Below are 25,366 nucleotides of genomic sequence, written 5' to 3'. Positions count from 1 at the left end.
GGAGGGGCCTAACTAATAACCAAGATGACTACAGGCTTGGAGGTGCTAAAAGTCAGATATACCAGGAGCAGTTTGGGCTTTAGAACAAATTTTGTGTAATTATAACAATATGTAATTTAGGACCTGGTTACATATGATGCTGCTGATTTTTTAAATCTAATTTTTACGTTGCATTAATTTCTTTTTGTCAGACAGGGAATCAAACAAGTTCTGTTTTCTCGAATGAATCCCACTGTTATTTCTTTGTCCTACCAACAGGGATGTTTACATGGTATTCATGACTGCTGCACCTGATGACTTTCACAGCTTGAGGACTGCAAACATTTCCCAACAAGACATGAGTGGTGGGGTGATCGTTGGTATTCCTGATCAGGTGAGGATCTGTTCCCATCAAACCACCAAAACCAGTTGTTCAGGATGTTTACAGGATGAAGAATCCCCAGTTATTCTTTGTGGTTGGAATGTGCCTACATATGGCTGTGTGGGATTCTGGCTTACTTTAGGGTCGGAGCAGTTGGTATGTGGAGCAAATACTGACACAGTCAGAGTGGGCAAACCAGCAATAGGCTTGTTGTCGTACCTGGAAGTCTGAAAGCTCCCGATGCTGGATGGTCTTTCTAGTTTTTAATGACAGGTCGTCTAACAAAGCTTCCATGAGGTGCTATAATGGAGACTGTCCTTTTCAAGGAGTTTCTCATGTCTTATCCTACTTTTTTCTTTTTTTTTAATTAACAGGAGTGAGAATTTGAAATCCTCTAAATTGACATGATTACATTTCTTCTTTTAAATGAGAAGTACATTTTGAACACAGTATAGTGAACACAATATCCAAGAAGCTAAATCTGGTGAAATGGTTTCTTTAGCTGTCAGCTTGAAAGGCTGATTGGGGTATTTTTGTCACCTTGCATGCGGGTGGCATGGACACCCGACTTTTGTGTGCATTTATCAAAAAGCTTGGATGATTTTGAAGATCAGTGGCATTCAACTCATGATCAGCGTTCAAGTTTTCTTAAAATCTTGTAACATGATAACTAGAAAGAAGACAGCTAGGATTTTCAAACTGATCCATAGATGGATCTACTATGAAGCTGAGGGACAGCACTGCTTAAAAGATCCTTTTTAAATGACTCCAGCTGTCTGATTTAATGAGACCACGTGTGCTCAAGTTTCCTGCTCTGACTCGGCCTCAGAATGTCTAGAGGCAGAAATCAAGCACACTCAAAGGAAATAAGCGTATCAGTGGGCATGTGCTCAGCACGCAGAGTGGGAGTGACTAAAGGTGCCACTGCAGAGCATCGCAGTTGTTTCGTGTGATTAAGTTGTGTGTTTATGAACCTGTGAGTGTTAGTCCTTTTGGCAGGATGACTCGCATGAAGCTGTTATAATTGTTTGTGCATGTTAAAGTTATGCCTCAGTTCTTTGATACCATGTTGGTAGGATTATTTGGCACTAAGTTAATAGCAGTGGCTGTAATCTCCCGCAGTCATTACATCCAGCGGTATTACAAATAAAGGACTTTTCTATTGTTTAGTTTAACTGTGGCTAGCTTGCCATGTCCGTGCCTTATGATTGGCAATTTGTATGACGTGCTATTTAGGCAATATATGAGCTATAGTGACCCCTTGTGGATATTGTGAGATATTGCTGTGTTGAGTACATTATGTTTTCAATTGTTTTTCTAGTTATTTGTGACTCTACTAATGATAAAATTGCCTGTTTCTGTTTCCAGAAAACCATTGCTCATAGTCCCACATACTATACAATGATAAGTTCAAGTATGGCTGTACCTAATTTGGATTAAGCCTGGCAAGCACTTTGATGTAAACATTTCTTCTGTGGGACTTAAAGACAGTTAACCCAACTCCTGGACTGCTGCAGTCTTCCTGACAGAAAGCTTAGGCCAGGCTTGTATGCCCAGTATATATATTCTATAACGTGTGTAACTACTTCGTTTAGTTGTTTTTGTTTGGATTTAGTTTTGTTTTGTTTCTTTTCAGTGTATTTCAGTGTCAGTAATTTGTGTAGTGCTCACTCACATTTTCAACTGGAAAAGACCTGCAATAGAAACGTATTTAGGAGCAAACAAGTGAATGAAAAGTTTGACATCATTAAGGCCAAACAGCACCTAGTTTTCAACAAAAACACATAACATAAGAGCAGCAGTGACGATGCAGCTGACACAGATGAACCCATTTAAACTGGTCCCAGTGTTTTTAGCCTAACTTGAGTCTTGAACCATTGGGGCAAATGAAAAATTCCAGCAGTTCTTGAAAGCAGCAACTCTGTGCTTTTTTGTGATGTTAGGGACATTATGGTAACTCGAGGCAGAACACCATCCAAATCTTGGTAAATAACACATGAAAGAACAAAACAAACAAACATGGTAAAAAGAAGCCAAACGTGTGATAACATTGTTCCATCACGCTCACTCACTATTCTCTCAACCTTTGCCTTCACGGGGCTGCTGCAACAATGTACCTGGGATTACCGTAATGATGCAAATATTAATGAAAAGTGCAGAGTTGCTGCTCTCAGGAATCATTGGACTTCTTTTAATTGAGGAAATGGATCAGGAGTTACGGTAGTTACAGATGTTTAATACAACCCTAGAAAAGAGCTTTCTGTAGTGCTGTGCGATACGGAAAGATTTTTTATGTATCCGATACAAGTAAATACAGGGCTGATATGATCTCTACTTTTTAATGTGGATGATGCATCATCAAAATGCCAAATTGTTTACATTTTCATGACCTTTACGTTGTTTTTTAGGGGGCTTCATCCTAATGATTATTAATGAGTTAAAACCGAGGACAGAAATAATAAAAGGATTTAGTTTGTAGCCCATAGTTTAAAAACAGTAATCACACATTATCCCTTTCTTTAACAGCAACACAAAAGGATCATTATATTCCATTAAATCTGAGCCATATTATATTCAGTATATTTATTTTAATTTCAGTAAATGTTTTTATTTAAATGACATGTTTCAGTGAGATAAATGTGTTATTTCAAGGTCGTTGCATCATTTTTACTTTTCGAGTTGGCTAAAATAAGAATTAGCCAGTTGCACTTTAAAGTAATATAACCAACATATCGCCACAGTTATCTACCTGGATATGCTTCAGAGCATGCTTTCTTGCATGTGACAACAAGAGACCTCTCGGTTGTCTGGTGGAGCATTTAGCGCCTCGCTACATGTTTCCAAAGAGTAAACTCTCGACCGCCTCACACTTCTGTTTAATCACTTTTCTGTTTGGCGTTTATTCAGCTGTGTGAAAACTGTAACTTCAGCCAAACCAAACAAAAAACCCTGAAAAAAGCCAAACGATAACATTTTTACGTGATCTAAGTGACTTATATATCATGTTTAAACCTGAACAGCCAAAGGCCGTGGGGGTCCAAAAACGATGTGCTGGGAGTCCGCTGTTCTCGCCGGCTCTAATGACCCTCGACCTCCCGGTTAGCTATCCAGATGGTGGGTAACAGACGTCTCCAAAAACGTCAGAGCACTTTTGCAAATATGTGATATCTTGACAAACCGAGCAGATATTTGAAGTTTACACTCCTACATTCTCAAACAGGAGCCCCAGCAGAGATGGATGGCTGGCGCGGCTCTCCGGAGCCCCCAGTCAGAGCAGATGCAGGGCCAGCAGGTGTGGAGACCCCTGGCTGAGGCAGCTGAAGCTGTGGGTGGCAGTCAGCCAGCTCAGGATGCCTTTTGGGCTGCAGCAGCATAAAATCCTCAGCAGGCTGGGTAAGCTTGCGTGAGCTCTCTGTGGAGGCTGTTGCAGCTGAGATGGCTCACCCGAGCGGTGCAAACTTAGTTACCTTCAAGGCTCCAAAGTCAGCTGAGGTCAGCAGCTCAGCCTCTGGGGAGGTTACAATCCCTGGAACAGCCAGGTCTCTACAACCAGAAACAGTCTTTGCATGTGCAGCTTCAGAACCAGACTTGAAGTTCCAGTTAGTGTCCGATGTCCCAGAAACACTCAGGTGCTCACTGAGCAATCTCTTGAGGCCAACACTCAGAAAATCAAACCGTCTTTGAGCCTTTGTGGGAACATTTATCGTCTGTGCTGGAAAGGTGGAAACATCTGGGAGATGCAGCCTTAACACACTGGGCTTCACAAGTCCTTGGAGGCAGCTCACTAAACTCAGGGATGCAGACAAAATCAGCACTTGCAGGAACACAATGTGCCCTCTCACAATGAGCTTGGAAGCATAAACTGAGTTTTCCTCACTGACTGTTTCAGACAGGATTGTGGGAGCAACACAAAAAGCAGCTTCAGCTGGAAACACACAGTTTAGTGTCTTTGCTGCTCGCTTTAAGTCACAATAAACAGGAAACTCATTGTGTCTCATGTCAGAATCACTCATATACAGGACAGGAAGAGGCGGAGCTTATTTCCTGCAGGGAGAGGTTAGCAGTCTGTGTCTTTCTCATTTCTGACTCCTAAAGAGCTGAAAAACACAGGCTGTTATTGGCTGGCTGACACTGGGATTAATGTCCTTGAAGCCAGCAGTCTTTAATGTCCAGGTTCAGAACGGGCAGGTGAAAAACAGTCCTTTATGTCCTCTGATGTTCAATAAACTGTCCTGATTACTGAGGGAGCAGAGAAAGTGTCTCCATCACTCACCACAGCTGGATGCTCTGAAATCCTGGAATCCAGCTGTGGAGAGGAGCGCCGGCGGCGTGGACGCAGTTTAGTAATCAGGGAACGGGAGACAGGAGGGAAACACAGCTGGGACCAATTACACACACGAGACAGGAAACAGTAACACAGGACTGTCAAAGTAAAACAGGAAATATAACACAGAGTCCAAAGTAAGGAGACGTGGGACACAGTGAAGACACAGAAACAGAAACCAGAACTATAATCACAAAACAAACTCAGAAACATAAAGAGTGAATCAGCTGATTCAGTGTTTGTGACAAAAACATGGATCCTGGTTAATAACTTTTATTTGTTTGTTTCTGTATTATTTTGTGTATCGTTCTTATGAGCTGTTGTTTTGTCAGTGAAATATTATTTCATTGTTTTAAGCTTTTTGTTGACTTTGAAGTGCTTAAGTTGATATTTTTGAACATTTCATTTGTTCGATTATTGTCGAGTCGATAAAACTGTCAAACGCACAGCTGCTTCCAGCACGGCCGGAGGAGAGGTGGCCGAGCAGACGCACAACACACACAGCTCACAGGTTTGCATTTCTAGATATTGCAGATGTTGCAGAAATTGAGAGTAAAGAACTCAGAGATCCAGCGCTGTCTCCTGCCCCTTATTTATACACCACAACACAACGACAGGCGTAACTCACACAAACGGGTAACATGAGGCTCAGATGCTTTGGACGTGTTCACATATACTGGACACAGAATGATGAAGATGGAGCTGCAGGAAGGAGGAAAAGAGGAAAAACACAGAAAAGATTCACAGATGTGGTGAAAAAGGACACGACAGCTTCTGTTTGTTAGTTTGGTTTTTCTTTATTTGGTAAAGATTCAGAAATAAAGAGAAGATCACATGTTTGAATATTATATTAACGTTCTGTAATTACAACAAGTTGTAAAATCTTTCCAGAGTGAGACAGAGACTGTGCAGAGACTGTAGAAGGACAGAGCAGCAGCAGAGCAGTCCAGATACACTGATGATCCTCTGTCAGATCCAGAGGGACACACAGGGCTGATGCTGGACTCTACATTGTGTCTGACAGTGGAGCTGTTCTCAGAGCAGTTCACTCTGCAGCACTGACAGTCATCTGCACTTCATTCCTCTGTCAGTCACTGCTGGATGAAGCTCTCCTCTCCACCTCCCAGTAACATGGCCCAGTCAGAGCGTCTCTACACACAAGCTGCTGCTGCTTCAACCTCTCTGGATCATCAGGACACAGCTGCTCCTCTCTCAGCACACACACCGTCCTGTTTACCATCATCACCTCCACCTGCAGAGAGAAGGAGGAAGAGCAGAGGAGATAAACGAGTGTTTCCAGAGACTCTTCATCAGCTGTCAGTCAGTGATGCAGCACATCCAGTATAAAGAGCAGCAGGGACGTCAGTGCTGGGACTGTACTAGGACTCATTGTTGCTTCACTTTTTCTAATCTTTGGATTTTTATTGAAGTTGCTGAAAATGTTTTTCCCTCCTAGTTTGAGTTTGGACTTTCATTCATTAGAAGAACCTTGGTGTGTCCACTCTGAGCTCTGTAGGAACCCCAACAACAAGCCCAACAATCCAGATGGACGGTTCCAGCTGTTAACTGGAGGAATTCCATCCAAACATCTGCTCTCACTAAATTCTTCCTCACCTACAGACTGTGTTCTTCACTGCTTTAAACTTGGAAATCAATGCAGTCATTGGTCTGCGTGCTGCTTTGTTCAGAGAGCTGATTGGCTGTTGACAGCGTTTGATCAGAGCGTGTCAGCCGTTACTATGGTGACCATAAAGGTGAGAAACAGGAAGTGTTTGTGTCCAATCCTGAAGCCTGTCACCGTTCTCCTCTCACAGCTTCACTGAGAAGCTGCAGCTTTACAGGAAACACTGGATCTTTGTTTCATACTGACTGTGTTTAGTACAATACTGCTGACAGCACCACCCACTCACTCCATCACTCTACTTACTCCAGAGTCTCCAGTCTGTAGTCTGGACTCTGCTGAAGATCAGACAGCTGCTTCACATCTGGATCCTGCAGGTTGTTTCCCCACAGGTCCAGCTCTCTCAGATGGGAGGGGTTGGACTTCAGTGCTGCTGCCAGATAATCACAGCTGATCTCTGACAAACCACAGTTCCACAATCTGTATAAAGAATGAAAGATGTAAGTTTATTAGACAAAGTGCTTGAAATCATTCAGTGTTTCATCATCTGTTCAGAGCTGAAGAAGGTTCAGAATGTAGAAGTTTAGAAAATGGAAACTCCAAACAGCTGAAGCCAACAGGAAGCAGCTTCAAACAGGAAACTGTGCAGAGTTTCAGACTATATGTCCTGATGCAGCCAGTTGGATTTTGGAGATTTGAATCTCTGTTCTGTGACTAAGTCCTTGAATCATTTCTTCCAGTTGGTCCAACAAGACAGACTAAGTATTGGACATGTGTTGTGGCTCCATCAGGGGAGCTTCTAAATGTGATGTGATGGCCCCTCTGGGTCTGTCAGGTCACAGCATTGAAGAGAGCTCAAACTGGGCACACAGTTGTTCCAGTCTGGACCAAAGACTCTATACTGGGACTGAGGGACTGCTTTGACTGCACCCACTGGGACTTTTTAAAGGCTCATGTTCTCACTTAGATCATCGATTTCTACTGACATTTCTTTCTGGGAAAAATGGGGATTACTTTGGAAACAGGAAGTATTTTCCCCAATAAGCAGCCCTGGATTAGTAAATCACTCCAACATGTTCTCAGGCAGAAGAAGCTGTCTTGTTATGAGGGAGAGAAGAAAAAGATTGAGGCACAGAAACCTGTTGAAAGAGAGATAAAGCAGCTAAAATCAGGTGTAAAAGTAAAGCAGAGGATGAGCTGAATAAAGGACACTCAAGGCTGGCTTGGAAAGGAATGAAGTCCATGGTGGGGATGCAGAACAAGGAGCAAAGATGAATGTGATGCTGAATCAGCAGAAGACTTGGACTCATTTGATTCCAGCTTTGATATCATTGATTTCAATGAAGAGCTTTGTGATTGTAGCAAAGGGCTGGTAGCTCTGAGAGTCCCACTGATGAGGTGTTTGTGTGGAAATCTCTTAGTGGGACCAAAGAGAGAAAAAGCCCTGGTCCTGATGCTGTGGGAGGGAAATGATTGAAGTGTGCTGTGAGGAAGTGACTGGGAGATTTTCACACATTTTCCAGTCCTCCTTGGAACAACAGGAAGTTCCCAGCATATGGAAACAAAGGTTAAGTGTCCTATGGCACTCAGTGATGATGGTGCTGTGGCCCCACCACCTCCACCTCTTTGTAAAGGAACTAACTGTAATCTGAAGCTTCAAATGGAACTAAGACTTCCTCCACTAGGTGGCAGTGTCTGATGAGAAAGTGTTAGTGGAGCTGGCCTGGAGTCAGAAACAGGAAGATGCAGGATTTGGGCTGAAATGGGCAAAAGTGGTTAGCACTAGTGCCTTAGAGCAAGAAGGTTGTAGGTTGAAGCTTGTTGGTCAGCTGGGCCTTTCTGTGGAGGTTGGATGTTCTCCCACAGTCCAATGAAATGCTGCTTAGGTTCATTGGTGCTTGTACATTGGCTGTAGGTGTGGATGTGAGGGAGTGCTTCTCTGTCGCTCTCTGTTGGCCCTGTGATGGACTGCTCACCTGTGCAGGTGGACCACGCCTCTTGCCCTATGACAGCTAGGGCACAGGCTGCAGCCCTGTGAGCCTAAGCTGAATAAACAGTTAGCAAAAATGATCCATAGATGGCCTGAAATCCCCCAGTTAGCAGTTTGGTAGATAGCTATGACATGCTAATCCCATCCAGCAGCTGTATTCTACCTGTAAGCTGATCCCTGCTGAGCCAAAGCACTTTTTCATATACAAATTACAACCTTTAATAGAAACCTATTGGTCAGCATCTTATTAGCCTGCTGTTAGCTTCATTCCACAGAAAACTGAGAGAAACTAACAGAGTTGATAAAGAATAAAGAGAAATGTGCTGATTTAAAGCCTTTGAAGTGCTTCAGATGATCTCTGTCCACTTCTGTCCACTCATTCATTCATGTAAGCTTTCTAATGCAGCTTTGATCTTCACAGTCTGCTTGATGAAACTCATTCTAACCCTGAATGTCAGAGTGTTCCTCCTTCTCTTTCCCATCATTCATGCTGGCAGTGGAGGAGATTTGGATGTTGGACTGTGTTTTGGATGATGTGTGTATGTTTGTGTTGGACTGCTGTCTGTAAAGCAAACGCACATTTTGCTTTGGATTTCAGTGTCAGACAGACTTTAAGGTGCAATGAAGAGTTTGAGAGTTTCGCAGTGAATTTTCCAGTGGAGGATTTTTCTTCTTCTTTGAAGGTTTGAAATGTGAACATTGTTCTGCTGCAGTCAATGGACTAAACCAGAGAAGAAGAAAACAGACTTTACCATGAAGATCCTCAGTGTGGATCAGTATAATATCAGCCTGATGTCTGCAGTTTAGTGTCAGCACAACTTTCACATCATATTCATCTCAGCACAACTAAAACATGCTGACTGACCTCAGAGTTTCAAGTTTACATCCTGGACTCTCCAGGAAACCACACAGATGCTTCACTCCTGGATCCTGCAGCTTGTTGTTGGAGCTCAGGTCCAGCTGTCTCAGATGGGAGGGGTTGGACTTCAGTGCTGCTGCCAGATAATCACAGCTGATCTCTGACAAACCACAGCCCCTCAATCTGTATAAAGAATGAAAGATGTAAGTTTATTAGACAAAGAGCTTGAAATCATTCAGTGTTTCATCATCTGTTCAGAGCTGAAGAAGGTTCAGAATGTAGAAGTTTAGAAAATGGAAACTCCAAACAGCTGAAGCCAACAGGAAGCAGCTTCAAACAAACACAACAAGAGAAAAAACTCTGAATGTTTCACATTAAAGTCGAACATTTCTAACAAGAGTGTTTTAAAGACAGCGTCACTGATGATCATCTTCTGCCCAGTAAAACTTTGGTTTTCCACATGTGAGTGTTAATGATGCACAAAGACTGTGAGTGCAAAGAGGGAGCGAGGAGGATGACAGAGAGATGGTACAGGAGCATCAAGAACCCGGCGAGGAAATGAGCAGAAGGACTTTGGAGCCTGTTGGATTGAAGCTTTCACAGAGACGTGTTTGACTGGACACCACCAGGACAGACTTTTAATCCCAGGATTTGGATGAGCTTTCTGTCTTTATGGTCACAAATGATGCTGTAACTCTGTGAATGTCCTGGAACTGTCAGCAGTGTGGTTACGTCCTTTTGACCTGAGTTTCCACAGCTCTTATAACAGCAGTGTACATTCAGACTGAGACACGCTTCAGTCTGTATGGACCTGTTTCTGTAGCTGCCACCATCATTCTACGGTCGTGTCCAAATTCATGGGCTGCATCCTCCCGAGGACCCGGCCTTTGCGGTCTACGTGGGCTGGGTCCTCAGAAGGTCGGGTAGGCTGGAAATAAACGGCTGGGGAAATTGGACGGTCTAGCCTTCTGATTAGCGTCACCGCTGTCTCGGTGGAGTTTAATAAACTCAGCCGTCTGCTCCTTGCTATCTAAAATATAACAGGACACTGGCGTAAATTCTCGACCGTCTCATACTTCTGTTTAATCAGTTTTCTGTTTGACGTTTAGTCAGCTCTGTAAAGACCAAGGAGGAACCCACCTGGGGGATTAATATAGTTTTATTTTATCTAATCTAATAACTTTAATCTCAGCCAAACCGATTTACTCACGAACAAACAAAACACTGAAAAAAGCCCAACAATAACATTTTGAGGTTGTCTAAGTGACTTATATATCACGTTTAACCTGAGAAGCGAAAGTCCGCGGTGATCTGAAAATGATGTGCCGGGAGTTGTGCCGTTCTCGGCGGCTTCAGTGACCCTCGAGCTCCCGGCGAGCTATCGAGCTGGTGGGTAGCAGACGTCTCCGAAAACGTCGAAGCACTTTTGCAAATATGCGGTATCTTGATAAACCGAGCAGATATTTGATGTTTACACAGCTACTTTCTCGCCTGAAAATATGTTAAAAGTTTATTTTGTGACCGAAAAAGATTAGTATGAGTAATTTTAAAACTTAGTAGCGGCCGCCATTGTTGGAAACTGGAGTTTGGCTGGGCCGCGCTATGAATTCTGGGATATGGTAGGCCACGAAGGACACACCCGACCCATCCTTCAAATTCGGGGAAAAGGAGGACGCATTTGTTGGCTGCATTCGGAGGAGTCTACGAATTTGGACAGCCTTCGACGTGTCGCTGTGACGTAATCAGTCTACAAATGCGGCCTCAGGAGGATGCAGCCCATGAATTTGGACACGACCTACATGTTTGTACATCAGCTTATCAAATACTGTCTGCTGTCTTCATTTATTACTCTTCACCTGCTTCACTGTCACTGTGTGGGCGGAGCAGCCTGAGCCCCGCCCACACAGACACAGCTCCTCTCTGGAGCAAAACTTCTGCTTCATCTCCGCCTCTTTTCTTCATCCTCGACCTCTCTTTTCTCTTCTTCGGTGTTCTGCAGCCACAGAGCCTCACAGCCATTAGCACGCCCATACCTGAGCAGCTAGCATTACCCAGCATGCCGTGCAGCAGTGTCAGTTTGTAAATGTGCAAGAATTCCTGCTCCAAACTGTTTCCCAGAGTGCTGTGTGCCGTGACCTTTGACCTGCTAAAGGCAGTCAGCTGTGGATTATTCATTGTTGTGTCTGATACTTAGAACTGTGAGGAAGAAGCTACACAGTTAATCAGGGTCCCCTCTCTCTGAATCAGGAAAGGTGGGCAGGCCGCGTGTGGGCCGCGGGCCATACGTTGAGCATCACTGTTTGAAATGTGAACATTGTTCTGCTGCAGTCAATGGACTAAACCAGAGAAGAAGAAAACAGACTTTACCATGAAGATCCTCAGTGTGGATCAGTATAATATCAGCCTGATGTCTGCAGTTTAGTGTCAGCACAACTTTCACATCATATTCATCTCAGCACAACTAAAACATGCTGACTGACCTCAGAGTTTCAAATCGACATCGTGGATTCTCCAGGAAATCACACAGATGCTTCACTCCTGAATCCTTCAGGTTCCTGTAGGTTCCACTCAGGTCCACCTCTGTGGGATACGAGGGGTTGGACTTCAGTGCTGCTGCCAGATAATCAAGGCCAATATCTGACAAATCACAGCTCTTCAATCTGTATAAAGAATGAAAGATGTAAGTTTATTAGACAAAGTGCTTGAAATCATTCAGTGTTTCATCATCTGTTCAGAGCTGAAGAAGGTTCAGAATGTAGAAGTTTAGAAAATGGAAACTCCAAACAGCTGAAGCCAACAGGAAGCAGCTTCAAACAAACACAACAAGAGAAAAAACTCTGAATGTTTCACATTAAAGTCGTACATTTCTCATAAAAACAGGACAAAGACTTGAAAAAGTCGTGTTTTTCCTTCCAGGAACCACATGGCTTCACTTTTAAAGGTGAAGTGTGACAGAAATGGACATATTTGAAGTCCAACACCTTTTTCCAGTCACATTATTAAAGCAGACAAACTGATGATGACATCTCTGGGGTCTGATTAATAGAAAAAAATGTCTTTGAGACCTTTTGTAACTGACAAACTCTTCATCTGCTAACAACACTGAGTTGAATCTCCATGGCTGATAGTTGGAGCAGGCATCAGGAATACACATTGAAAAAACAAGAGGAGAAATCACCAGAGTCTTATAATCACATTCTGTAACTAAAGGGAGACGTTTTTCTATACAAATATATGTTTTATGGACATTAGAAAAAAAAGAGTATTGATGTGAAGCAGGATTATGAAATCTCCATACATCAGCCAGCCCATAATGATCAAGAAAGCTCTGAATGACGCATGCTGAGTTTGGACTAAGTGTACTTTTGTGTGAACTGTGGTCCATAGCAGATAATGAGCAGTTTAGGTCTCCCTCAAAGATGATATTGTGTGATGACATATTGGGGAGCCGCGCAAAGACATTAGTGAAAAATCTGTGATCGTCCCAATTAGAGGCGTAGATATTTGCTAAGATCAAAGGAAAACCATAAACTATATTTTCTGCACTTAAAATCCTGTAATTTTCTCATAAATCGACAGTGCGCCTTATGGATGAATTCTGGTTGTGCTTACTGACCTCGAACCGATTTTATGTGCTACACGGCGCTCAGAAACCTTTCAAAAGATGTTTTGGTACGACTTTGCTCAGCTACGAGGCCGCACCGCTTGATGGATTGTTGGAGCATTACAGCTACGAGGAGCCTCGCGGAGTGATACGTACTCTGCTTCAACGTAATATTACTGTATTGAGTGTGTATAAGGACCATAAATGGCACCTGTAAGAGACACGGTTACAAAGAGGGTTTCAAACTCCAGGCTGTCAGTCACGCAGTAGAACCTGGGAACAGAGCAGCTGCTTGTTATTATGCTCAGCGTCTGTTTACATTTTGACTGCACGATTGTGAGCTTTTTGTTATGCACAAACACAACATTGTTTTCTTTTATTTATGGAGCATTATTATTTAATAAATGCTGATCATTTATTTCTGAGTAATTGTTTCATGTACATCTACGCTGTATGTTAATAAATGTGCCTGTGTGAGATTTGGGACACAGCTTTGACTAAGAACTCTCTTTTTGTTCGTACTTTCTGGCTTTAAAAATATCGAGATATATATCGTATATCGCCATCCAGCTAAAGAATATCGAGATATGAACTTTGGGTCATATCGCCCAGTCGTAATATTGCAATAGGTTGTCCGTTAAACTCAAGCGGGGCTTGGGCCCTGGCACGGCGTAGCCACACAATCCTGGTAGTAGTGACGCTCGGCAATGACGGCGTGCGGGTTACCAGCTGGCTTTCTCAGAATAGGGCTCCTGTGTGAGCGGTCGACAATAACGTCTTTATCCATACCCAGCACTTCACGTCGTAGCACGGATACGGCCGTGGAGGAGCTCGAGTCCAGGCCCTCTGGGATCCCTATGATGTGGATGTTAGCTCTCCGCTTCCTGCCTTCATCACATTTATCCTTCAGGTCAGACAGCTCCTCCTTCATACTCTCTACTGTAGACTGCAGGGTGGTCACCTCATCGCTCCACATTGACAGCCCATCCTCAGCTTCTTTCACTGTAACCTTTACTCCATCAACTTCGCCGCACGTCGCCGCCATGCTGTTAGCGATCTCATTTCTCAGTCCTTGCACGTCAGCCCTTATATTGTCAAAATCTTCTTTCAATGCATTTCTGACTTCTTCTTTTAACAGCGTACTAATGTCCTCTTTAATGGATTGAAGAAGCTCCAGTTTTAGAGCAGTAGGATCCACATCACGCGCGTCTGTTGAGTCTGCTCTTCAGCGGCCGTAGAGCTGGACGCTGCCCTTTGGCCATCATCGATACTCTCGCCCGAGATCGCACCGGGGCTAAAATATTCACCTGCTCAGCTGTTTTTGATCAGTTTGAGCCTGTGTGGTTTGATCAGGTGGAGGAACGATGTGATGCTATAAAGACATCATCTTGTCCAAATGATGTTGTTCCAACACGTGTTTAAAAAGATTTTAAAGGTTGTTGGTTCCGACATCTTAGCGATTTTTAACAGCAGTCTTAGTTCAGGTGTTGTACAGCCTGTTTTAAACATGCTGTTGTACAGCCTGTACTAAAAACCTGATCTGGATCCTCTGTCCGCTCAAACTTCAGGCCTATTTCAAAGCTTCCCTTCCTGTCGAAGATTTTGTAAAAGATTATATTTGTTCAGCTGCAATCTGTTGTAAAGGTTTCAGTCTGGTTTTAAAGCTCTTCACAGCACTGAAACTGCACTTTGAAAAGTTCTTAATGATCTTTTATCAGCCACTGATCAGGAGACTCCGCTGTGCTTTTGGATCTGACCGCTGCCTTGACCACAGCATCTTGACCTCACCATTGGAGCATGGCGGCATCAAGGGCGCTCTATTAGACTGGTTCAGCTCTTTTATTAAATCGCATTATTACATTTGGGGCTTATATTTGACGGCAATTTGAAAAACAGCTGAGCTCAGTTGTACAGCGGTCTTTCTTCAAACTGAGGCTTTTATCTAAGGTGAGATCATTTCTATCTTTTAAAAACCTTGAACGGGCGATCCACGTTTTCATGACGTCCCAGCTGGATTATTGTAACTCCTTATATGTTGGAGTTAGTGGGACCTGCCTGGCAAGACTGCAGCTGGTCCAGAAAGCTGCAGCTCGTCTTCTGACACAAGCTCAAAGACATTTATCGTCCCAACAACCACATATACGCTGGTCCCTCGCTGTAACACAGTTCACCTTTGGCGGCCTCGCTGTTTCGCTGATCATTTTTGTGCAATTTCGCATGCTTTTGTTTTGTACAGCGCGTTGTGTTCTGCGTCCTGATTGGCTGTAGACCATTGTCAGCCAATCTCGTGCCGTGTCTCCTGTACAGTACAGAATGTGTTCAAATTTACAGCAGTGTGACTCTGCAGTGCTGCACTGTATGTTTGTACGTTTTGTCCCAACAAACAACAATGATGACGAGACGTTTTGCACCTGTGGTAGCAGCCAAAGGCAGAGGAAGATGCTGACCATCATAGTTTCAACAAGGAGGCAAAAAGGTTGTAACTGTCCACAACAAGAACATCGTAAGGATGGAGTCAGCTTTGGCTTTGTGGCTCAGTGACTGCAGGAAAAAGAACATCGTGCTGGACACCAACATTATCTGCAGAAAAACTCAAAAGCTTTATGAAACTTTACCTGACAGCGAGGAGCCCAGGCCATGGACGAGTGCTCCTCACACAGAAGCTCATTTAATGCCAGCAAAGGCTGATTTGACACGTTTCAGAAACACTTTGCTTTCATTCTTTAATAATGAACTTATTTTTCTATGAAGGTTTGAACTTTGTTTAAACAAGAGAGAAAAGTGTGAAAATGTTCATGCCTGTCTGAGAAAAGTGTAGAAAGTGTGCAGTGAGGGTTTAACTGCCTTAAAACTTCTATAATACTTGTAAAACATAAAGCTGCTACTTCATTCTGAGACTTATTTTTAGAACGTAACTCGATAAACGAGCGACCGCAGTACTGTATTGTGTTTATTTTGAAAACTCTCAACAGGATCTTCAGATTTATTTTGAAAGCTTTATCTGGAAAACACAAACACATAAGCAGGAAACAAAGAGCGTGATATGAAACGATAGACGTTTTCATATGGTCATCATATATACATCGTTCTATCGAACAGCCCCAGCTCCTGCTGTCAGTCTCTGTAAATCTGCTCTGAAAACACATTTGTATTCACTGGCTTTTAATACAGCATGAGAGTTATTTGATATTTGATGTGTGATATTAATATTAGGAGTTATTTTAATCGTTATTTTGGATTCTTGTACAGCACTGTGGTCAACGCTGCTGCTGTAATTAATGTGCTATAAACACATAAACAATCTGCAGTTAAACATCCAAAACTAAAGATGTGATCGCTGCCTTTAGAAAATGTGCTGATGCACAAGATATCAGCTCCATTAAGGTGGAATGTGGCCGTGTTAGAAACATGTTGGAAGAAGTTTGAAGCTGAAACTGTGAAGCTGAGAGTGAAAGAGCTCCAGCGTCTGTCACAGGAAACTTTCTTATTTCCACACTGATGAAAGCATCAAGCTTTGATTTCCTGCTGCTTTTATTGAGTCACACTGTGAAACTGAGCCACAGCTGAACCAGCATCCCTGTACAGCAGACACTTACAGCGCTTGGCTGCTTCCATTGGACCCTCTGCACAGAGCTTCAGTTTCCTCTTCTGGTCCCAAAGTGCAGAACAACAAGGTTTCAAACAGCTTCGTTCCAGCAGCATCAGCCACAGACATGCAGAGAGAATCCTTTGGTTGTGTTGTGTGTTTGCATATCTGCTGTCTGTGTTGCTTTGTGAGGATGGATCATCTCCTGCAGCTCCAGATAAACAAGCTGGACCTGAACCTGGTAGCTTCACTTAGAAGACACTTGTGACGGGAACGTGTGAGAAGTTTTGTGCAGACAAGTTTGGATTTAGAGTGTGGGACGAGCTCTCCACAGTCTTTGTGGAGATCCACATTCTGCATACTGCCTGTGAGAAGCTGCAGACATTTGTCCTCCAAATCCACTGAGCAGCTGCTCGTGGTGGTATTAGCTTCATGTGTGCGTGTTAGCATGAAGCCTCGGTCACACTCTGCTGTGGACACGGTCACGGACAGCTGGACGCCTGATGGACGAGTCGTCCTTCCTGTTAAGCTTCTTTGAGCATGAGAATAGCATGAGAAGCTCAGTGGACACTGTTCAGTGTTTTAACTCTCGCTTTCTGATGGGTTTAGATTTTATTATTGTCATTTGTATTAGGAAATATTTAACCATATATTCTTAGAGGTGTATAATCAATTGTGTAGTGATAGGATGTGTGATCTTTAGCAGGCTGCAGGGGCTTGGTGTGTATTCCACACTGGAATGCACACCCACATCCTGGGAGCACGAGAGAGGTCGTACCTTCTCTTATTGTTTTATGGCAGGATTAACGTAGCTACGTCTGTTCTAGTCTAAGTGCTTTTTGTTTAGATGAACTGCTGGACTTCCTCACCATGTTATCTAGGGTGAACCATCTAGGGTGAAGGGGGGTCTACCCTCTTCCTGACCAAGGATGTTATATGACCCTTTGATCAGCAGTACCACACACACACACACACACACACACACACACACACACACACACACACACACACACACACACACACACACACACACAGTATTCTTTGTTCACATGTATACCTATGTGAGATGCTATATGTTAATGACCCTATGCATATTCATGTAACCACAATAAAAGGAGTGCTATGGGGAGCCTGGCTGAGAGTCTGATGGTGGTCAAGTGGTGGAACGACGCTTGGCTCCAGCCAGGTCTCCCTCATGCATGAGTAAACCAGAGAACTTTGGTGCCTTGTGTCTTGCTTTTTGCTGCGTAGCAGATTGTCCTTAACGTTCCAGTGGATAGGTTCAAACTACAAACCTATCACTTTCACTTCAGCTTCACCAACAACAGCACAAGCAGAGCAGCCCACTGCCTGCATGGCTGGGACAGCGCCCCCTGGTGACTGTAAACCACTACAACATGTAGACGGCCGTCTGCAGGCTGGATGTAGCACCACCGCAGAGACGTGCTGCAGCTCTGTTTAGTTACCCAGCTGACAGCAGAGGCTGTAGTTTACTGTTACCAACATGGAAAACTGAAGCTTCACCAGCTGGAGCTACAGAGCTGGAGAACAAAGGAGACTGAGAGGCCAGAATGATGTGGGAGGAAACATCAAGAGCCTGTTTGAAAGGAGACACATGTGGATGCTGTGCCAGTCTGTGGTCTGTCAGAAGTCAGCTGAGTCACACTGCAAGAAGCTGCAGAATCTCAGAGGAGGAGATTTGGAAGTGTTTGTGGGACAAACTGGACTCAAAGAAAGAAGATGTTTGTGAAGTCTTTGGTGGAGGTGAGCAGTGTGAAGCAGAACACATGCAGATGAATCAGGAGGTCAGCATCAGTGTCTCCTTGTGGTGGACGGTAAAAGAATCAGAGCCAACGCTCCCGTCCACCCTCGGCATGAAGCAGTGCTGTTTCTGAAACAGGAGGACAAGTCCAGAGAAGACAGAGGAAGCAAAGATGAGGGTGGGACAGGACAGCAGGACTTCCTTCACACCTGCAGCTCCATCACACTGCTGTAGCTCCTCTTCATCACACATGTACCTGCAGCCTGTCTTCAAGTCCAGGAGTCACCTCCACACAGTGTAGAAGCCTCCTGTGCAGACCATGGAGTCCAGCCTCTGTCAGGGAAGTCGGGACTAAAGCCTGAAAGACTTCAATCTGTCTCTGCTCCACCCGAGAAAGACCAGCACCGTACTTGTTGTGCATTCAAGGAGGGAACATCAGCGCTGCATCGTGGGAACAACACCGCAGGAACAAAGACACAGCACGGCCGATGAAGGACGAGGACAAAGGAAAGGTGAGTGAGAAGACCCTGGTGGTGTGGACGGACCTGCAGGGGCTCCAAGACTGAGGAGCAGAGACGTCCATGTACCAGCTGAGGATGCTGCAGTGATCCAGGGAGCTCGGTCCAATCTGAGGCCGTGTGAACTACGTGGACCACAGTTTCTTCACAGACTTCAGCCACGTGAACATCTGGAGATCCAACAGTGTACGAGCTGTGAGCCATCAGCTGTTTCTCTCATCAGCTGCTGTAATGAGAGCTGCTGGAATCATCTCGAGCAGCAGGAAATCACTGATGTTGTTTCTAACCAAAGATATGGGACTGAGCTCCGCTGAGCTCCTTCTACTTTCATCCAGATAGAAACTGCTACAGTCTGCTGATTATTGCTTTGCCTCCATCACACGAGCTCTTTATCCTGTTCTTCACTCTCATTGGTTCTTTGTCTGCTTGTTTTTACAACAGTAGTCTTCTGATTGGTCAAAGAAGACAATCAGCTGTGACTAAATGTAGCTCCTACAGCAGTGATGGGAATAACTACTGAAGCTAATCCAGTATCAAAGCTCAGGAATCAGCAGCTCCCACCTCGTTTTCTTTCAACAACTATTTTTAGCTGCTGTGTTTTTGTGTTTCTGCAGACCTCAGACATCCTGCTGCTCTGGACAACTTTTTCATTCTTTTTTATCATTATTTTGCTTTTCTTTTATTATTATGTTATATGTATTAATATGTGAAACACTTATTCTTTGTGTTTTTGCTTTGCTCCTGTCAAACTGCTTTAATAAAATCTGCTGCAGTCTAAACTGTGGACGTTCCCTTTTTAACCCTTTGTGAAACAATAAAGGTTTAAATCTGAGTATTCATCTATGTTAGTGTTTAATGGGTCTAATAGGTTGCTTTGGCCTTTCCCAGTAATATCTTCCCTTGCAGTCTGTGGTCCAGGCTTCTAAAACCATCCCAGGTTAACAAGAACTACAATCTAGAGGAGAGCTGCCATAACAGGTGTGACTGATGAGATCTGACCTGCAAGGTTACTCAGGTTTGTTTGTATCAGGACAAGCAGGGAAGCCGCCTGGACGTCAAAGTAGTTAGAGCTGGGCGAGTGTCCTCACCCACATCGGCTTCACAACTCTGCATCATCTACTGAGTAAGACTCAGAGCATCAGAGATTAGAAGGTCTACAAAGAGCTGAACCAGACTTCCTGTATAAAGGTTTTAGTTCCACAGATCGACAGTGTCAGCACAACTAAAACGTGGAGACTGACCTCAGAGTTTCAATTTGATGTTGTGGATTCTCCAGAAGAACACACAGCTGCTTCACTCCTGAATCCTGCAGCTTGTGGTCTCTCAGGTCCACCTCTCTGGGATACGAAGGGTTGAGCTTCAGCACTGCTTCCAGATAATCACAGCTGATCTCTGACAAATCACAGCGCTCCAATCTGTATAGAGAATGAAAGATGTAAGTTTATTAGACAAAGTGCTTGAAATCATTCAGTGTTTCATCATCTGTTCAGAGCTGAAGAAGGTTCAGAATGTAGAAGTTTAGAAAATGGAAACTCCAAACAGCTGAAGCCAACAGGAAGCAGCTTCAAACAAACACAACAAGAGAAAAAACTCTGAATGTTTCACATTAAAGTCGTACATTTCTAACAAGAGTGTTTTAAAGACAGAGTCACTGATGATCATCTTCTGCCCAGTAAAACTTTGGTTTTCCACATGTGAGTGTTAATGATGCACAAAGACTGTGAGTGCAAAGAGGGAGCGAGGAGGATGACAGAGAGATGGTACAGGAGCATCAAGAACCCGGCGAGGAAATGAGCAGAAGGACTTTGGAGCCTGTTGGATTGAAGCTTTCACAGAGACGTGTTTGACTGGACACCACCAGGACAGACTTTTAATCCCAGGATTTGGATGAGCTTTCTGTCTTTATGGTCACAAATGATGCTGTAACTCTGTGAATGTCCTGGAACTGTCAGCAGTGTGGTTACGTCCTTTTGACCTGAGTTTCCACAGCTCTTATAACAGCAGTGTACATTCAGACTGAGACACGCTTCAGTCTGTATGGACCTGTTTCTGTAGCTGCCACCATCATACTACGGTCGTGTCCAAATTCATGGGCTGCATCCTCCTGAGGACCCGGCCTTTGCGGTCTACGTGGGCTGGGTCCTCAGAAGGTCGGGTAGGCTGGAAATAAATGGCTGGGGAAATTGGACGGTCTAGCCTTCTGATTAGCGTCACCGCTGTCTCGGTGGAGTTTAATAAACTCAGCCGTCTGCTCCTTGCTATCTAAAATATAACAGGACACTGGCGTAAATTCTCGACCGTCTCATACTTCTGTTTAATCAGTTTTCTGTTTGACGTTTAGTCAGCTCTGTAAAGACCAAGGAGGAACCCACCTGGGGGATTAATAAAGTTTTATTTTATCTAATCTAATCTAATAACTTTAATCTCAGCCAAACCGATTTACTCACGAACAAACAAAACACTGAAAAAAGCCAAACAATAACATTTTGAGGTTGTCTAAGTGACTTATATATCACGTTTAACCTGAGTAGCGAAAGTCCGCGGTGATCTGAAAATGATGTGCCGGGAGTTGTGCCGTTCTCGGCGGCTTCAGTGACCCTCGAGCTCCCGGCGAGCTATCGAGCTGGTGGGTAGCAGACGTCTCCGAAAACGTTGAAGCACTTTTGCAAATATGCGGTATCTTGATAAACCGAGCAGATATTTGATGTTTACACAGCTACTTTCTCGCCTGAAAATATGTTAAAACTTTATTTTGTGACCGAAAAAGATTAGTATGAGTAATTTTAAAACTTAGTAGCGGCCGCCATTGTTGGAAACTGGAGTTTGGCTGGGCCGCGCTATGAATTCTGGGATATGGTAGGCCACGAAGGACACACCCGACCCATCCTTCAAATTCGGGGAAAAGGAGGACGCATTTGTTGGCTGCATTCGGAGGAGTCTACGAATTTGGACAGCCTTCGACGTGTCGCTGTGACGTAATCGGTCTACAAATGCGGCCTCAGGAGGATGCAGCCCATGAATTTGGACACGACCTACATGTTTGTACATCAGCTTATCAAATACTGTCTGCTGTCTTCATTTATTACTCTTCACCTGCTTCACTGTCACTGTGTGGGCGGAGCTGTCTGAGCCCTGCCCACACAGACACAGCTCCTCTCTGGAGCAAAACTTCTGCTTCATCTCCGCCTCTTTTCTTCATCCTCCACCTCTCTTTTCTCTTCTTCGGTGTTCTGCAGCCACAGAGCCTCACAGCCATTAGCACGCCCATACCTGAGCAGCTAGCATTACCCAGCATGCCGTGCAGCAGTGTCAGTTTGTAAATGTGCAAGAATTCCTGCTCCAAACTGTTTAACAGAGTGCTGTGTGCCGTGACCTTTGACCTGCTAAAGACAGTCAGCTGTGGATTATTCATTGTTGTGTCTGATACTTAGAACTGTGAGGAAGAAGCTACACAGTTAATCAGGGTCCCCTCTCTCTGAATCAGGAAAGGTGGGCAGGCCGCGTGTGGGCCGCGGGCCATACGTTGAGTATCACTGTTTGAAATGTGAACATTGTTCTGCTGCAGTCAATGGACTAAACCAGAGAAGAAGAAAACAGACTTTACCATGAAGATCCTCAGTGTGGATCAGTATAATATCAGCCTGATGTCTGCAGTTTAGTGTCAGCACAACTTTCACATCATATTCATCTCAGCACAACTAAAACATGCTGACTGACCTCAGAGATTCAAATCGACATCGTGGATTCTCCCGAAAACCACACAGATGCTTCACTCCTGAACCCTTCAGGTTGCTGTAGGTTCCACTCAGGTCCACCTCTGTGGGATACGAGGGGTTGGACTTCAGTGCTGCTGCCAGATAATCAAGGCCAATATCTGACAAACCACAGCTCTTCAATCTGTATAAAGAATGAAAGATGTAAGTTTATTAGACAAAGTGCTTGAAATCATTCAGTGTTTCATCATCTGTTCAGAGCTGAAGAAGGTTCAGAATGTAGAAGTTTAGAAAATGGAAACTCCAAACAGCTGAAGCCAACAGGAAGCAGCTTCAAACAAACACAACAAGAGAAAAAACTCTGAATGTTTCACATTAAAGTCGAACATTTCTCATAAAAACAGGACAAAGACTTGAAAAAGTCGTGTTTTTCCTTCCAGGAACCACATGGCTTCACTTTTAAAGGTGAAGTGTGAAAGAAATGGACATATTTGAAGTCCAACACCTTTTTCCAGTCACATTATTAAAGCAGACAAACTACAAGCTCATTTTCATTCCAACAAGTCATCTTCTGACCTGGACTAACAACACTGGTCTCTATGTGCAGCTGGCTGTGAGACCAGTGCTCAGGGAGCGTCTACAAAGTGCAACACTGAAAGAACATCACACACTCATTTGCTTCCAGCACTTTCACACAAACATCTACTGTCATTATTGTCACCAAACTCTGTGGATCCTTTATTGCAAATTCAAATGGGATCAAATGGTCAGACAAAAGAGGGTTATGAGGAAATATGATGAAATGTTGTGTATTAGCAGCAACTTATTGAATCTTTTTCCTCAGAAACCAAACAAAATGATTGACAAACATGTTTTTACAAACTCAGTGTTGGACTTGGATCAGCAGGATAAGCTGATGTTTAAAGGCATTTGAGTCTCGCTGTATGAGAGTCCAGTTCTTACTCAATATTTATGGATGATGTTCTTTCAGTGTTGCACTTTGTTTGGCACAAAATGAAATTATTTGGCCTCTCAGATGCTTTTAGAGATTCCCAAATGACTGATGATGACATCTCTGGGGTCTGATTGATAGAAAAAAAATGTCTTTGAGACCTTTTGTAACTGACAAACTCTTCATCTGCTAACAACACTGAGTTGAATCTCCATGGCTGATAGTTGGAGCAGGCATCAGGAATACACATTGAAAAAACAAGAGGAGAAATCACCAGAGTCTTATAATCACATTCTGTAACTAAAGGGAGACGTTTTTCTATACAAATATATGTTTTATGGACATTAGAAAAAAAGAGTATTGACGTGAAGCAGGATTATGAAATCTCCATACATCAGCCAGCCCATAATTATCAAGAAAGCTCTGAATGACGCATGCTGACTTTGGACTAAGTGTACTTTTGTGTGAACTGTGGTCCATAGCAGATAATGAGCAGTTTAGGTCTCCCTCAAAGATGATATTGTGTGATGACATATTGGGGAGCCGCGCAAAGACATTAGTGAAAAATCTGTGATCGTCCCAATTAGAGGCGTAGATATTTGCTAAGATCAAAGGAAAACCATAAACTATATTTTCTGCACTTAAAATCCTGTAATTTTCTCATAAATCGACAGTGCGCCTTATGGATGAATTCTGGTTGTGCTTACTGACCTCGAACCGATTTTATGTGCTACACGGCGCTCAGAAACCTTTCAAAAGATGTTTTGGTACGACTTTGCTCAGCTACGAGGCCGCACCGCTTGATGGATTGTTGGAGCATTACAGCTACGAGGAGCCTCGCGGAGTGATACGTACTCTGCTTCAACGTAATATTACTGTATTGAGTGTGTATAAGGACCATAAATGGCACCTGTAAGAGACACGGTTACAAAGAGGGTTTCAAACTCCAGGCTGTCAGTCACGCAGTAGAACCTGGGAACAGAGCAGCTGCTTGTTATTATGCTCAGCGTCTGTTTACATTTTGACTGCACGATTGTGAGCTTTTTGTTATGCACAAAAACAACATTGTTTTCTTTTATTTATGGAGCATTATTATTTAATAAATGCTGATCATTTATTTCTGAGTAATTGTTTCATGTACATCTACGCTGTATGTTAATAAATGTGCCTGTGTGAGATTTGGGACACAGCTTTGACTAAGAACTCTCTTTTTGTTCGTACTTTCTGGCTTTAAAAATATCGAGATATATATCGTATATCGCCATCCAGCTAAAGAATATCGAGATATGAACTTTGGGTCATATCGCCCAGTCGTAATATTGCAATAGGTTGTCCGTTAAACTCAAGCGGGGCTTGGGCCCTGGCACGGCGTAGCCACACAATCCTGGTAGTAGTGACGCTCGGCTATGACGGCGTGCGGGTTACCAGCTGGCTTTCTCAGGATAGGGCTCCTGTGTGAGCGGTCGACAATAACGTCTTTATCCATACCCAGCACTTCACGTAGTAGCACGGATACGGCCGTGGAGGAGCTCGAGTCCAGGCCCTCTGGGATCCCTATGATGTGGATGTTAGCTCTCCGCTTCCTGCCTTCATCACATTTATCCTTCAGGTCAGACAGCTCCTCCTTCATACTCTCTACTGTAGACTGCAGGGTGGTCACCTCATCGCTCCACATTGACAGCCCATCCTCAGCTTCTTTCACTGTAACCTTTACTCCATCAACTTCGCCGCACGTCGCCGCCATGCTGTTAGCGATCTAATTTCTCAGTCCTTGCACGTCAGCCCTTATATTGTCAAAATCTTCTTTCAATGCATTTCTGACTTCTTCTTTTAACAGCGTACTAATGTCCTCTTTAATGGATTGAAGAAGCTCCAATTTTAGAGCAGTAGGATCCACATCACGCGCGTCTGTTGAGTCTGCTCTTCAGCGGCCGTAGAGCTGGACGCTGCCCTTTGGCCATCATCGATACTCTCGCCCGAGATCGCACCGGGGCTAAAATATTCACCTGCTCAGCTGTTTTTGATCAGTTTGAGCCTGTGTGGTTTGATCAGGTGGAGGAACGATGTGATGCTATA

General features: G+C 43.8%; 1 protein-coding gene across 1 annotated transcript in view; it reads right to left on the bottom strand.

Moving 5' to 3' along the window:
- Positions 1-25,366, bottom strand: part of LOC309701484 (NACHT, LRR and PYD domains-containing protein 12-like) — a 1,104,110-nt gene that overhangs the window by 745,196 nt on the left and 333,548 nt on the right. The window contains exon 9 of the mRNA XM_082525720.1: positions 9,162-9,338. Within this exon, the coding sequence (XP_082381846.1) occupies positions 9,162-9,338 (177 nt within the window). The remainder of the gene's footprint in view (positions 1-9,161; positions 9,339-25,366) is intronic.

This window comes from Aulonocara stuartgranti (genome assembly GCF_965226115.1).
Source record: "Aulonocara stuartgranti genome assembly, chromosome: 23".
In the NCBI taxonomy this organism is placed as follows: domain Eukaryota; kingdom Metazoa; phylum Chordata; class Actinopteri; order Cichliformes; family Cichlidae; genus Aulonocara; species Aulonocara stuartgranti.
The sequence above is the reverse complement of the archived record's forward strand: the minus strand, read 5'-3'. Positions and strand labels throughout refer to the sequence as shown.